This window comes from Diachasma alloeum, unplaced genomic scaffold (genome assembly GCF_001412515.2).
Source record: "Diachasma alloeum isolate Michigan unplaced genomic scaffold, Dall2.0 Dall_scaffold_00180, whole genome shotgun sequence".
Classification (NCBI taxonomy): Eukaryota; Metazoa; Arthropoda; class Insecta; order Hymenoptera; family Braconidae; genus Diachasma; species Diachasma alloeum.
This window is the reverse complement of record NW_021680346.1, coordinates 506,797-523,072: the sequence shown is the minus strand read 5'-3', so window position 1 is coordinate 523,072 and position 16,276 is coordinate 506,797. Positions and strand designations below refer to the sequence as shown.

General features: G+C 38.7%; 2 protein-coding genes across 2 annotated transcripts; both read right to left on the bottom strand.

The window, feature by feature from the left end:
* Nucleotides 1-385: 385 nt before the first annotated feature.
* LOC107043721 lies at nucleotides 386-2,185 on the bottom strand. The gene is made up of 2 exons (XM_015265311.1): nucleotides 825-2,185; nucleotides 386-737 (listed from the first exon to the last, which is right to left on the bottom strand). Exons 1-2 carry the CDS (start codon nucleotides 2,183-2,185, stop codon nucleotides 386-388), a joined length of 1,713 nt encoding a protein of 570 aa, XP_015120797.1.
* A 1,991-nt stretch (nucleotides 2,186-4,176) lies between these two features.
* LOC107044330 (peroxidase) lies at nucleotides 4,177-14,660 on the bottom strand. The gene is made up of 14 exons (XM_015266171.1): nucleotides 14,619-14,660; nucleotides 11,569-11,748; nucleotides 10,179-10,258; nucleotides 9,867-9,960; nucleotides 9,610-9,801; nucleotides 9,113-9,309; nucleotides 8,402-8,654; nucleotides 7,436-7,581; nucleotides 6,777-7,018; nucleotides 6,324-6,456; nucleotides 6,108-6,235; nucleotides 5,024-5,396; nucleotides 4,838-4,946; nucleotides 4,177-4,312 (listed from the first exon to the last, which is right to left on the bottom strand). Exons 1-14 carry the CDS (start codon nucleotides 14,627-14,629, stop codon nucleotides 4,177-4,179), a joined length of 2,274 nt encoding a protein of 757 aa, XP_015121657.1. The 5' UTR covers nucleotides 14,630-14,660.
* Between the last annotated feature and the right edge of the window lie 1,616 nt (nucleotides 14,661-16,276).

The following is a 16,276-nucleotide window of genomic DNA, read 5'->3' as shown; positions in this document are numbered from 1 at the left end:
CCAGCACTCCAAGGTAGGAAGTAACAGCGACTACTTTTTCAAGGAAATTTCGGGATTTTTTTTTCTTTCATCAACAACCGTTATCCGAATGTTTCTTTATTATTTCGGGCTATACACATTGGTTTATTATTCTACAGAAGAATTATACCGTCAGTTCTCGCGCGGATCATTCGCAACGGAATTTTTGTTTCCTTGGAATTGAATAAATTATCGATAACTTCCGGGTTTAAATTTAGTCGTGTCGAATACGGAAATAATGGTGACCCTTACGCCAGCCGTATTAATCAAAATGTTGACATTAACTCTAGATAAGGATTATAAACAACTTTGTATTGCACAACGGTGATTGGCTACCATGGAGTATTTATTAACTATTTATCACCAGTCAGGAAGAGACCTCGCGAGTCTTTGAATCCACAGCATCATCCGTTGCGAGCTCGGGAGTTTTTTTTTCAACTTTAGTCGAGGGGAAGCCGTACTCTAGGATCCAGTGTTTGTGATATTTTCCCTTTTTATCCTCCTCGTTCCCTTTTACTTTATCACTCTTGACTCTGTGCTGAGACAGTTTTGACAGGAATTTGCTCACACTCTGTCCATTAATCTTCTGTTCACCCCCTCCATCGATTTGAGGCTTACTAAATTTTTTAATGACATCAGTAGAATGATTCGCTTGAAAATCGTCAACAGCTGCGTAAGCAGGGCCGCTTTTGGACTCGTGCGACTCGAAATAATCCTTGATGTCATCATCGTCCTCATTTTCATGTTTACTCAACGATTCCTCACGTTTGGATCCCCGATGTTCATCACTTGACCCGGACTCACCGCTCCTGTCAGATCGACTGCGATCTTCTTCGGAATTATAAAAATCATCAAATTTCCTCGCATTAAAGTCGTCCTCACTTTCATCGCGGCTTTTCCTCGATGCTTTCACTCTCAACTCCTCACTTTTCCTCTCGTCCCGATGAAACAGCTCATCAATAAATTTATCGAGATCGAAAGGCTTGCTGTAGTCCTCAATATCGAATGAAACAGGCTCGTACTCAGCTGATCCTGTGATATTTTTAGCGTAAAAATTCGCCCCACTGGGCTCCTCACCTTTGTCTTCATGACTCGAATTTTTAATCGGTCGTTCCTCCTCCGACCTCACAACTACCTCGCTGTCCTTTCCAATCTTACCGTAAGCACTTCCTACTTGATACGTATCTGCCGAGTCATTGGTTATTTTTTTGCCGGCATTAAGATCCTCTCGGGTTCCATTACTTTCGCTCCCACCGAACGGTGAGGATCTTTCCCCTTCCGCGTTCGGCTGTGTACCAGGGTCAACAGCATCGTTGTCCAGATCACTGTCACTGGTGTATTTATCCTTGGAGAGGCGATCGCTGCCGTCCAGACTCTCCTCCCGCCTGTCAGTGTAATCCGGCACCTCGACGTATGGAATATTCGCGGGATTGTAAGGTGGTGTGTCAGGTGGATTGCCCTGTTCGGGGGAATTACTGACGACTGCCTGGTGATCTTGAAGGTTCACGTAAGTGCCATTCGGCTGTTTCGTCTCGAGAGTGATCCTGTGGGGATCCGCCTCCGGTATGACGATTCTCCCGAGAAATTTCTTCGGATTTAGCGGGAGATTCAGATCTGAGATTTCGCTCGGCAAAGTCTCGTTGCAGTTCTCGATGGTCTTCGTGTAGGGAATCGGTTTCGGGGCTGTTGGAAGTGGCAGGACTCTGATGGGCTCCTTGAGCCCAGGCGAAACTCGCCGGAATGATTCACTAGGGACCGCTATTTTTTCCAGAATTTTTTTGCTCTCGAAATTTGGGTTTGATTGATCCTCGACGCTCAAGCCCGGATGGCGATACAACACCTCCGGCTTCACCCCCACGAGTTCTAAATTTGAGTACCTCTTCTCTATTTTGGATTTGGTGGGAGGGTAATTGGGGACAGGATTGGTGGGATTATCTGTTGACCTTTTAAAGCGCGAGGGAATTTTCGGTCTGAGGTATTTCGGCTTGAACACCTCCGAAAACTTCCACGATGCCGTCACAGTGTTTTTGGAGGGCTCGGGGAAGAAGAGGCCCTGGTTCATCGATTTGAAAGGAGCGGAGGCCGATGAGACAGAGTCCTTCAGCTTCAACTGGGGTCTTCCACGCTTCACACTTGCCACGTAGAATTTTGTCCAGGATGTTGCCATTTTATTTCCCTGAAAATGCGGGATTAAAGGGTTCACGAGAATTTTATCCATTTCTCGTGGGATTATTGTGCGATTCCTCCGTCTACGTGACTTTACAAACCAAAATTACTGATGTGCAGTCGTTGCCCGCCACTCGATTGAAAACCGCCAGAGACAGGTTTTAAATTTATTAATGGCACTGTTGTGACAGAGACTTTATTTCTTCATGATTACTATGTACAAAAATTTGTGTATAAACAATGTTACGTTTCATTCTGTACAGTGACGTGTGATGAGGATCGAGGAATTATCTTTTGAATAAAAATTGAAGCGAATTCAGTAGCGAAGTGGTCAAACGGTTTAAGTCAATTTAATCCTTAGTTGAGTTTTCCAGAAATATTTCCGAATTTAAGGGAGATAGCGAAATTTTCATAATAACCTTTTTTGTAGAGCGAATTGAGTGCTACTAAAAAGGTTATGAGACAAATTTTGCCATCTCCTTTAGATTTCGAGATATTCATTGAAAACTGGCCAATAGCCAAAATCGACTTAAACCGTTTGACCACTTCGCTACTGAATTAATTCCGCAACTTGAGTAACATCTAAAATTGTACTCGAGTCATCGGCATGAAATTCCTCTCATTTTCTGGGGATTCTAGTGCTCGAAATTTCTCGTGCCACCGACATGGTGTATTTACATTACACTCTAAACATCCCTAAGTTCTAATGGAATACATTATGTACTAGAAGGTGCGTAACAACCTGACACTTAAATTAAAATCGTTCTTTAATATATTAATCTCAAAGTAAATGCGACGCAGTAAGAACACGTAATCTTTCCCTCGACGAATTAAAGAGAGTCCATTCAATCAGTCACTACAAGATTTAAATTCAAATCCTTGATGTCTTGTGTTTTATTGGGTGATGTTGATGGTAAATGATGTTGTCCATCTGTCGGCGGTACCAAGGTACATGGACACCTTGCCAACGTCGCTGATAAAAATTCGAAAGGATCGATCGACGCGACTGTCCCATGACGTCGCGTCGATCGATGGATACGTGGACACTGATATTGTGTAATAACGGTGCTATGATGCTTTATATTTTTCATTCCAATTACGCTGGACTGGATTTAACAAACGTTTTGATCAATTAGAGGCGAATAGGGGAGTTATTGTGGTCAATTAGTGACGGCAACTGGTGAATGAGTTATTTGTTCTGAATATTTCTATCATTCACTCTCGAACGATTAAGGATATCCAAGTACTTTGATTATTTTTTCTTCAGTGAAATGCTTTTGTACTTTTGCAGGAAGATTGATGAAATTATTTGAAAATTGCCATTTTTGATAATTAGGAGGATTTTACATGAATAATTGATAAACAATCAGTTTATTTGTACATTCGCTGTTTATAAATTATAATTGTTTATAATTGAAATTCTTTAAACCTTCGAAAATCTTATTTTTTTGACAAAATTCAGAATATGAAAAAATTTATTACGATTCTGAACAAATAATTTTTACTATTAATTTTTTAATTTAATTGACAAACTGTAAAAACTACTTGGAGATCCTTAATTATGTTTAGAAGCATGAAAAACAGTAGTGGGAGAAATGCGTGTTAACGACAGTTGTAAAATGTTCTGACGTTTACGAGGTATTCTACACTATCCACAAACATAGGGGCGAGGGGGCAAAATGGACACTAGAATTTTTTTCAAATATTAGAACCTCATTCAATTGTTGATGGAACAGATTTTTTTCCTTCGGAAGTATTCTTTTTCTCTCTGAAATGAGACCAGACCGAGCTCAATTAATCAATTTATTCCTGAGTTATGAGTATCAAAAAAATGTCTCTAGTCTCTATTTTGCCCCACCTCGCATCATTCTCAGGGATACAAGAAAAACGAACACACAGGGGGATTATACGTGTCCAACTACGCACGATTATCCATCCTTAAAGTGTTCTATACGTTTCATTAACACAGAACTCGTGGTGAACAAAATCTTCTTACTTTCCAAAGCGCCCATACTGATCCGCTAGATTACTCACGTATTGGGCAGCATGACTCGCGGTTGGATACTCGGCCCATTTGTTGAAATCTATGCTTGGGAGTACACCACTTTTGCAGGGTACTCGAGGATTTCTGAAAACAAATTATTCCTCAGAGTCGTTTCAATAATTCAAGTTACACTGTTACAAATTTTTGGCTAAAATTTCTCGTAAACTGATGAAAATTTTTATCAGACTCTAGTTCCATTGAAATTTCAGTGAATTTCGTCAAAATAATCAATTGAAGTTAATTGAATTTTCAGTGGAGTTTGAAATTTCATAATTTTTCCCTTTTTTTAAAAATCGAACTGTTCCATTCATCTTCAAAAAACAGTTATGAAGGGCTCCAACAGGTGTCTGTTTACTGTTGTGTTTTATTCATTTTGGAGGGTTCTTTGGTTTAAGATATCTTTGTCATAACTTTCAAATAAATAATTCAATTCTAATTAAATTTGCTGCTATAACCGTTAATGGCTGAAGAAGTGATATTTTTTTATTTTTCCCCCCTAATCGAAATTAATGTTTCAATGTTCTAAAAATTTCTACTGAATGGCCCATGAAATTTCAATTTTTTTTTCAATATCATGTTCTCAACGCAATTCCTCAGTATTGTACTTACATTTCGTGATCTGGAAGAACCATTGGATACAGTTGTATCGTATCAATGAGGTCTGTGTTGTCACAGATGAGTCTAGCCAGTCGCGCTTTGCGAATTTCATTCAGCTGATCTGCCTCGTAACAAAAAATGAGTTTAAAATCTATACAAATGTCCTCTAAACCCTCAAAATGAATTGTGTGACTTTACCGAGAGTGAACGACGACGGTTGATTCGGGAGTTCATACCAAAACCTGTCGCCACGTCTGGAATTACTGAACTGTGTGGCGATGACACAGGCAAAGGTGGGCCCAAGCATGCTCCCAGGGAGCGGTCGTTCTGAGACACCTCCCGACCAGAGGTCAACGTCACTGGGGTGCGTGAAAATAGAACTGTAACGTCTGATCGTCTCGTTGGACATTGAGCCGAAGAGATCCTCGAAATTATGCGCCTCGGGGAGTCCACACAATTTTCGGAATTCCATGTAACTTGGAACACCGAATTCCCTTCCGCGCTGCATGTTGAAGGAGACGAGATCAGCTCCGAATCGGGCGCCTACTTTTTTGAACAAGTGGTTCGTGACCTATTGGGAATTGAGAATAAATTTTGGTCAAGTTTATTCACTTGAAACATTTCGACTTTTTGGCTATTTTGGTTTTTTTTTCTCCAGTAAAATGCTTTTCTACTTTTCTAGTCGAACTTAGAGCTTTCATTTGAGCCCAGTTCACCCTAAGCTTCCGGACATTTTACTATGATTTTATTTTTCAAACTGTGAAGATCTGAATTTGAATCCCGATATTGAATCGTTCCAATTTTAGATTTTTAAAAATCGGAAAAAATGAGAAAGTTTAGTTTTAGAGGAAGATTAATTGAATAATTTCTATAAATAATTTTAAATCATTTGTTCGGAATCGTAACTAATTTATTCATATTCAGAATTTTCCCGGAAAACGATTTCATGCCTAAAAAATAAGGTTTCCAAAAGTTTAAACAACTTCAACTATTTATTTACAAACAACGAATGTTTAAAAAAATAATTGTGTGCCAAATTTAATTTCAATGACGCATTTTTTATGATATGCATTATTCATTATTTTTGTCAAATTTTTCTGACGCAATTAATTGACATATTTGATGATTGAAAATATTTTTAATCGCGTAGAAAAGAATTTCATTAAAAAACCTATCGAACTCTCTGAAAAATTCATATTTAGAAATTCCTACAGGAAATGTATCAATAGAACAATTGTACAGAATGAAATGAAAGAAGAATTTTCGATGATATCACACTAGCCTCTTGTGTGATGGAGTCATCCATAGCTTGAGCCACTTGGTTCATCAGCCCCATGAAATACTCATCGATAACACCAGCGCGGTAAAGATCATAAGGTCTTCGAATAAGATCGGACAGTCTCTTGGAAGCTGTAGAAATAACCCAAGTGAATTAATACATCAGCGAGCAATGAGAAATGAATAAAACATAAACTGGCAATTGTGGCAAAAAACTTGCCTATGAATTTATGCGCTTTGCTCCATCTTTCAACAGCTGTGGGCAACAGGGAGTGACCGAATCTGAAGGCCGCAGCGGCGAATGCGTCGATTACTCCCGGATTTACACTTGGATCGTAACCGTCCCAGTAATTCTAGATATTTTAATGAATATAAAAGTATTTGTGTGATTTTCTTCTCAAGGGGAGGTTCAAAAAACTTGTTCGTTTTTTGAGAAACAAAATTTTAAAATACTATTTTCCGCCCAATTTTTTCTCAGGAATCTGATTTTGTAGGTCATAATTGTCTCCTGCTACTCAAAAGTGTAGAACCGAATTTTTTTAAATCGAAAAATCAACTTAACAAAAATCCCCAACGAATTTTGTTTTCGTCAAAGACGAATTTCACGCGGAAAATAGTATTTTTGAAGTTTTTTTCTCAAAAAAAAATTTAATTGGAGAAGGATGTCACGTACGTGTTTCTCCAGCAGAAGTCCGAATTTCGCCATGACGTCCTTACCCAGTAAAATGGGAAGGAATTCATTGTAAGTGACATGTTGAATTTGCGCGATAGTAATGCGTCTTGCCTCCTGGAAGAGCGTCTCATCATCCCAATGGGGATTAACTTGAGCGAGTGCCTTGGCAATTCTATTATGCTCCCGGGCCATGAGTGTGTGCATACAGGTGAGCACAAGCTGTTCATTAACTCGAATTTCACCTATAAAATTCAATCACCACATTACGACCAATTTCGCCGAATGAACTCTCCCCTTAAACAACAATTATGCTCTAATTTCGAGTCATTCTTCATTTTCAATGACTCAAAATGCACACGTATAAGGGTAAGAATGTTGTCCGGAGGGAATCGTTACGTAATGTTTGATCTAACAAGTGGTAGCATTAACCCCTCTCTCGATTCACCCGAAGGCAAATTGAGGGGGGGCAGAGTATGCAGCGGAATGCGCGGCGCTGTCGATTAATCAATTCCTCAATTTTTATTCTTGACATTTTCCTTCTGATCGAAATGCAAGAGATGAAGGAGAACTGCGAAATTATTAGAGGGACTAGTGGAAATCACTCGTAAATTATCATCTCAGGAATTGGCAAATTATTGAGAATTATCTCGATAACTCACCGGCTTCGAAGCAGTACATTGATTTGTTGGGGCGCGTACACCCTTCGTCAGGAATGTCCAACTTTAGTGGCAACAAATCCTTCAATCCGTACTCGGCGAACACTGGATTCATACGGAGTTGTCCACCATAGCCTGATCTCAATTTTCTGAAATTAATGAGTGAAAAAGATGATTTTCTGAAACTTGTCACTAATCTTTAGAGATCTGTTACCAATTTTTGGTGATATTGTGACGAAAAATTAGTGACAATATCACGGAACTCCAAAACTTCCCACTTGCTGCATTTCACAAAGATTACCCTCACGGAAAAATTTATATTTTGAACAATATATTTAAAAAATATCTTAAATTGCCCAATTAATATTTTTTAAATATATTCTTTGTAAATTTGAAAAATATATGGAATTGGCCGACATTATATATTTTTTGATGGGGGTAATTCCTAATAATTTGGAATCAGTGACATGTCTCTGAAAATAAACACTTTTTCTCTCAGTGCATCGTAAATTCTACTCAACGAACCCATCATTCATAACAAATTTATCTGATGCAAGCAAGCAGTAAGTGAGAAAAAAATGACAGAGTGAGAATGACTCTCTTCAGTGAGGCAACAGCTAGTAAATTCGTACTGGTAGAAAGTTGGGAAGCCACGGAGTGATGTGTAGAAAATATGGAACACAGGTAACTGACATAGTTGATTTATGTTCGCACCGATGCAACAAAAAACCCCACGTCCCAAGGCATATCTCCGAGATCACTAGGCATTCGAATTACTCGAATTACTAATGCAAAGTTATGTGTTACATATTCGGGAAAAAAAATCCAGATGTTTTCCCAGTCGACTGATATAATACTTCAACTATTAAATTTTATTAGTTACCATGGAGTAATTGATAATCTCTGTAGGAGAAAAAATATGGAAAGGCGAATGCAAAATTCTGTGAAAATAGTGAATAGCGAATTTACCTGGCGAATTCCTCGCGGATTCCGTAGACAGTGTTGCCATCGAGAACACCAGTGAGGAGATTAAATGGCACTCGTGATCCAAGACGACATCCGGCCCTCACGCCGGGAAAGGCCCTGACGAAATCCATGCACCGGACGTTGAATAAACGATAGAAATAATCGTCCTCTGGTATTTCGATCTCATTGCAGTATGGATTCTTCAGGTGGGGCGGCCGCGAGCAGCACTCCTCGGGGTCGTTTCGATTCATAGGGTCTGGAATACATTGATTGGATCGTAATGAAAGCCTATAGAGTGTTTTATTTCAATTGAATTTTCGTCTGAATTTTACGGGCCAAATTCCCGAAATTTTTAACGCATCCAAGTTTCACTGAAATTTCAGGAAATCTTGTCATTGAAAAATCAAATATTCCATTGATTTTCTGCTCAAATGATCTGGAAATCAATAAAATACTCGATTTATCAGGTCAATTATTCTGTGAAAATTCAGTAAAATTAAAGAAAAAATTGAAAATTCATGTCATCTTGTGAAGTTTTCATCTCACTTCCTTGGAAAACCTTGAAATAGTCTTCTTTAATTGTGGATTCCTTCACACATTGGATCCCACAAAAACCCCTAGAGCAACTCAACTCAATGGGATCGAGTTCCAGGTGTCACAAGGATATTGCAATTTGAAGTTCATTGAAATTTACAATGGACAACGCTGAATTACCGAGTGGCGTTGCAGTCAGCGTGTAATCGTGATCCATAAATTGTCCCCAGGCGATAACCATGACTGTTCCGGCGTGGTCGTGAAAACCGTCGTCAGGGTGCATGGTTCTGGAAACGACGCGTGACAGGGGAAGTTTTTCGCCGGTAACGGATATTCGTGGAGCGCTCATTCCATCGGCGAAGGCTGGAGGCATCATCCTAATCATCGCACAAGAACATTCAAAAATGATCTCTTCCGGTCAATCTTTCAAATGTCGAAAAATTGAAGGAAGGAAATAGTGATTGACAGATAATTTCGAAACGTTTATTGAAAAAAAAATTGCGACTGAGTCCCTCCGAAATAACGAATGAGCACATCTATCTGGGTCGATGGGGAAAGCAAGGTTAAATGAAAGGATTCGAGAAAGGACCAACGTCGATTGGACATTTGCATCGTGCAGTTAACAATATAAAAATCGAAAGTATTCAGGGATTTTTAAGCGCGTGATTGTGGAGTACCTGGTGAAGGGAGAGAGGGAGGCGCCCCACGTCGGATGCTCTAGATTGGTGCAGAGACCGTCGAATCTCCGGTACTTTCCTGGACGGCATTCTACGTTGCTGACGAAAGCCGGACAGATCTCGTTAATGAGAGTCTTTGAGGTGTCAATTTGAGGAAGGCCTCTTTCGATCTCTTCGCTCGTCAACCCGTACCTGAAACGATGAATAATCGTCATGCAAATGAATTTAATTCCCCTCTTCTACTGAGCAATTCTCACATTTGCGCTAATGTCGTGGAAATGTCCAGGAGGAGTTCTCCGACAGTCGCCAATTCCTCGGGTTTCCAGATCTTCGAGTGCGGCTGAGCAACATCTTCATAATAAAAACTCAAATGAATATGAAAAATCGTCGTTATCAAGATTTCAATAATTCACTTCACGCTTCGATAATAATTACTCGTAAAAATCCAATAGCGCGAGCTTAATGAACCATTTGAAAATACCAGTTCACATAATACCTCTTACTTTATTTATTTATTACAATAATTTTTATCACTTCGGAGTGGAGGTGAATGAATGGAGGAAACTCACTGATTCGCTTTCGTGCCTCATAATAGGCGTGATTAACTGCCTCGTAAGTGATGCACGTGTGGGAACCCACTGAGGGTGTCCTGAAACAGGCATAATGGATGATTATTTGATTCGATGAGCAGCACTGAACTGTTGAAATGTGAATTACTCAAGCAAATGGTCTTCCTACATCACTTGAATTCCTCGTTTCATAATGAAAAAGGGAATACGTTATCTTGTGCTACTCGGGCCGAGAGGAAAAACTTACATAAGGAAAATTTTCAGTACACGCAATTATTTGAGCAGAAGTGTCTGCTGATACAACACTCCATGGGAACTGCATCATAAATTTTATCAGCTGCACGAGAATTAAAATGTAGAAAGGCTCGATTGAATTCTAATTTCACTATCGGGAAGTGTTTGGCAATTTTAGGTTTCGGCCGATTATACTGAAGAAACTTGAGTAAAATTTTCTATAAATTCGATCCAACGAGAGCCGAGAGTGACAGGATGAAAGGAGACAACGCATTACCCAACGGATTCGTCCTTTTTTTGGACTTGAAGCAACAAAAATTCACTTTCTTGTTCGAAGACAAGTTTAGTGGACATGAGTTTGCCAGACATTATTTGCATTGCCTCTGTGCGACCGAGTGAAACCACAAACCATGTGGTAGGCGCGGTCCAGATTAGATCCGAATCCGGCAGTGTTACTCCTGGCGGACGCTTTCACCAGTTTGTGGGGACAGTAGTTTGGCGAGAATGATCAGTTATCAGAGGGGGAGCCCTCCGCATTATATTATGAATCGCGGACTATTATGCGATGGCTCGAGGGCAGAATCGAGAGCATTTCACATTTAATAGGATTTCACAAATCGTATGAGTATTCAATGAGGCAGTGGATTTAATTGGTCCTGTTTTCCCTTCATTTCGGGGAAAGAAGTGATTCCTTAAATCGCACAAAACATCTGACGAAATTCTAATTGGGGTATTGAATCATTAAACTCCGGTTTGATATTTCATCCGTTTTTAAATTAGTCACATGGAACCGTGTGACAATTATGAAAGTGAAATTGCGTCATAAACGAGGAACTAGAATGAGTGAACCGAATCGCAACTGCCAATTTACAGGGGCATAAAATATGATCCAAATGTACGGATACAAATTGCAGAGTTGAACTGTTAAAAATAGAGCATTGTGCACCTTTCGTATGGACTGATAACCTTTCCTGCATGCAAGGAGTTGTCTTATTAAACGCAGAGTCACTACCACCACTGGAATTTCAGGATTTGAAAGTACAAATGATTGTTAAACTTTGGAATAAAACGAGAATCCAGGGGTGACCTTGACATGTTGCAGAAATATTTCGTGCATTATTTCATGCATTTTAGTTGATGTCATCTTGCAACTCACTGGCTTCCACGGAGTAAATTGTAAGTGTAATCGTAAGCACTTGTTCTCCCTGGACCATTGAGAATCAGGGCACAGCCGTCGTCATTGGAGTAAGAGTCAAACGTGTCAAACTTTAGTCCACCCCAGCAGCTGGTAACCAGCAACGAAAATACCGCAAACTGTGTTCTCACAGTAACAGACCTGAAACATTCCGTCAATCCAAAAGTTTATGATAATTTCACCTCATGAACAATTCACGAATTTCATTCACCATTATAATCACCACGATTAATCTACTGAGTTGACGTTCAGTTCAGAGAGTACATTACTCTTAGCAGTAACCCACTGTCTGATGTAGCTGTTCACCATTGTCTCGATCTGATTGTTTTAACACGAATCTGACAATACGATTGATCACGAGATAAGAAACAATCACCACAACGTGACAAACAACCGACAATAATATTTAATTCCTCATCGAGAGCATAAGAAAAAACATTGAGGTCGTGATCTTGAATAAAATAGCCTCCAGTATCGTAAACAATTAATTTAAATGAATTGAGGAGAAATATTTCCTCACGTTGAGTGCAAAAAAAATCCATAATTCAGACAAGCCTATTAACACATATCCTAATGTCTCCCTTAATTGAGTTGTAAATTCACGTGGCTTTTTTTTACGTACCTCGTGTCTTTCGCAAATGTGAATTCGTCATGTTAATCATAGGTGAACACTTTGTGGTATTATCCATGCCCCTAGTGTTCAGGCTAGTGTCCTGTCTAATGACTACTGACCTTGTGTTGCATGGGTTTAGAATGCCTGCTTATTTGCATAGTCTTACAATGGATTGTTGAATCCTCTGATCCCATTTTTCAGCATCTCCTCCGATTCTTTTTCATCACGAGGTACGATCTCTCATGATTATCATAGCTTCATTGGTTTTGCGTAAAATTATTACTATTTAATCGTAATTTTTTTCTTTCTGTTTACTTATTGCTATCAAATTAATATAATGATGAAAAAATTGGAAATTATTTAATAGTAATAATTATTATTATCAATGATTATATTATTAATAATTAATAATTATTGTTATTAATTATTATTATGATTATTTGTCTTCACGTGTGGACAAAAAAATTATTTAAACTCAATAACTGCAAAAAGTTGATTGCATTATTTCTTTTTTATACTTTTTATGACTAGTTGACTATTATCGATCGTCATCACTGATTCTCTCCGCGATATTTTCTTTCACACCAGACATAAGAATCGCTTCATCTTCACGGTCAAACGATTCTGCGGTTTTAGGACTAAGAAACAGTAGAGTGAAAGTGTGAAGTAATCGTGTAATCAATTATTGACAATGATATCTGTATTCTCTCTTCTTCCTTCGTCTGCGAGCAATTGTGGTCATTGTCCTCTGGACTAAAATTTCTGAAGGGAGAGGACGTTCCAAAGAACGCAGGAATTGGTAGTTTTTTCAGGGGGCGTTTTAACGAGCTCCGAAGAGTCCATCAATCAAGGTGTTGATGGTTGAGCCAGTGGACATGGAAATGGGAGAATTCAATGAATTCAACGAATGATATTATTAATGGGAACGGTTATTCCACTCCACCCGCGTGTGGATTACCCAATACTAGTGAATACTGCATCCTGCATCAGTTACAAAGGAATGATTGACGATGCGACGAGTGGAACATAATTCCGGGGAATAAAGGGGCGAGTTTACTCCGCGCCTTGATGTCTCTATCAGTTTAGTTTTCCTAGTAGCTCTTTACGCGGATCTTTCAAGGGTGGGGTATCACAGAAAATTTTATACTCAGTTCTTGAAATTACATACGACAATTTGAGTGGATGGGCGAATTTTTTATTTTTGAAGATTCGTAAAAACCTTCAACATTTAATTTGATTTAGGAAATCAAAAAATTTCAGATTTCCCTGAAAATTTGATGAAATTACACATTTTTTAGCAGAAAACATTACTGTTCAGTACCGAATTGAATTTTCATGGAATAATTGATATATAAAATTCACAGTTACCATCAGGGATCGGCATCAATCATTAGTATTAGTAATAGTTGAAATTTGAAAATTATAAAGTAACTAACAATTTAAATTTTTTAATTGACTATGAATTAAATAATTGAAAATATGAGATTGTAAATTGACTATCGGGAAATTTTTTTAGATTTCCTGAAAGGAATTTTCGATTGACCAAATAATCGTCAATCCTCCGAACTCAATTATTGATTGATAAAATAATTCGATATTCGGATATTTTAATGACTTTGTCTATTGACTTCGTCAAAATTTAACTTTATTTAAAATTTATGATTGTGACGATGTCTATAATGTTTAAAGAATTTTCAACAGCGGATGAAAATCCACGTCTTAATCATTTTTGTTATCTACACTGATAGAACGGATTAGTTATTGTTAACGAATGGATTTTGGTTAGAGGTTAGGGTCTATTCGGTCCCACCAAATGTTCATTCGTTAATAGTTAACGAATGTACATTTGAGGAGCCTTATTTGACTTGACTTTCCCCATTCAACTGAACCATTCGTTAACTATTAACGAATATTCATTTGGTCATATTCAACTCTACCATTCGTTAATAATTAACGAATCTCGTTTGAAATAAATGAATCATTCTATCAGTGTACTCGTTTTTCCAATCACTCGACAATTCGACAATTTTCTTCTCATCATAAAGACCTGTCATCCCTGTTTTTATGCAAGACACGCAGTCCAGGTATACGCAAGCCTATTTCCCATTAAAAAACAAAGCTCACTGAACGTAAAAAAAGTATCTCTGAAAACGTCTAGTACCGTATAATTATCCGACATCGCGAACGTCTCGGATCATCTAGGAGGCATGCCCTGCCCCTCTGACGATCAATTTCGGTGCGATCAATATCGAAAGCCTTGGAGACAGGATTAAATCGTCAAATCACGATGTGTGGTAATTCAAGATGAAATTGCAGGAGCGCATGATCCTTTCACTTTTCCAACTATCATCGATAACAACTGGATCACAAAATCCATTGAATTGAGACGATCACTTACCCATCGATCATCTTGAAGGCCGCCAGTACAGTCTCTCACTATCGATAGCTCTCCTTTTATCAATTGTTTATGGGAACAATGCCACAGCACACGCGTTAGAAAATCACTCGACAGTGGAAGAAGACGACTAGTGGTCAGACCAGTGTAGTAACGTACACGAAAGAACGACTGAACAGCGAGGTGATCGGCACCGACCTCGCTCAACGCTTGTTCCGCGACTTCTGACCGCAGACAACTCGTATCCTAGCTGTTCACTGTCTTCAAGATAGTTTCTTTCATCGATATCGCGGCGTAGGTGTGCGCCGGGCCCCCTCGGGGTGGGACTCGAAAGCTCCCCCAAATCGCGGACACCGGGAACTTGAGAAGGGAGAAATTGTAATTGTCCAGCCAGTGCCTTCCTTCAGGCTTGCCACTTCTGTCCGGAATTGACGTGATACTGAAACTCTTCAGACTTTCCTTTCTCTGAGGGAGACTTTGTCCTCCATCTCCAATTATTCGTTATTACCTTGCAGCTTCACTGACATTTTTTACAAATTTCGCCATTAAAAATTGTGAATTTTACGGAAAAATCGGGGAAATCATGAATTTCAGCTCAATTATTCTTGAATTTCATATTTTCATTGACACTTCAAGTAAGTCGAGGAATTCTTGTCTTCCTGAAGTTCAAAAAATTGAAATTTCGCTAAATTCCGTCATTCAGAAATTTGCATTTGATGGAAAAATAAAAAAAGAATGTAAATGATAGGAAATTATAATAACTTCGGAAAAATTCTCGCTCTCACAATTCCGTAAACTCTCATCGGATTACGAAAAATTAATCTCCACACCATGAGTTTCTTTCACCAATGCGCCTCGGCTGCATCCAGCCATGTGTGCATCCCAGATTACTTCACCATTTCATAGATGAGGATACCAAGCGTGGATCTACCCGGGGATCGGACTCGTGATCGATAATCATTGAGTAACAAATTCATACAGAAGTGGCACACGCTTTCAGTGACGTAGATATACAATCCCCCCACGGTCTCCCTTTCTTTGCCATTCCTCTCTCCCATTTCTCAGTGTGTTTTTTATTCTCCTCTGTGAATTCGAGGTCACCCTGGTACCTGCACTTAATCTTGGGAGTTGGTCGACTTATGTCATCCACACGTCGAGCTGCATGAAATTACGTAAAAATAAATTTTACGATAATTAGGGAAACGTGAGTAATACTCTTTCTAGGTTTTTTCCTTCAGTCTCTGGGTAATTTGAACCGTTAACTTTACGCCGCTAATGAATTCCGTTTGTATTAACTGTGGGCATTCTGTTTCATATTTGTTTTACGAAAGAAAGGATTGGGAGTTGTAATTGCGCATAAGTCCGTGGGATAATTGCGTGGGCGATGGGCTTTGTACTGAAATTGAAGGATTTTCAGCCACAAATGCATACGCAGATATTTCTTCTCTTCAACTGAGACAGTTTCAATTGACTTGGTTTGTTCCATTGTTTTTTTTAATTATTTTATTTTAACTCAATGTTTTTCATTCCAAAAAATAATTGGAGGAAAAGAAATTGAACAGACAAACAATTTTGCAACATCAAGAAACTAAATGAATTGAAAATTGATTTAAAAATAAATCAATAAATAAAAGATAATTGGATGAATTGGAATTGGAAAA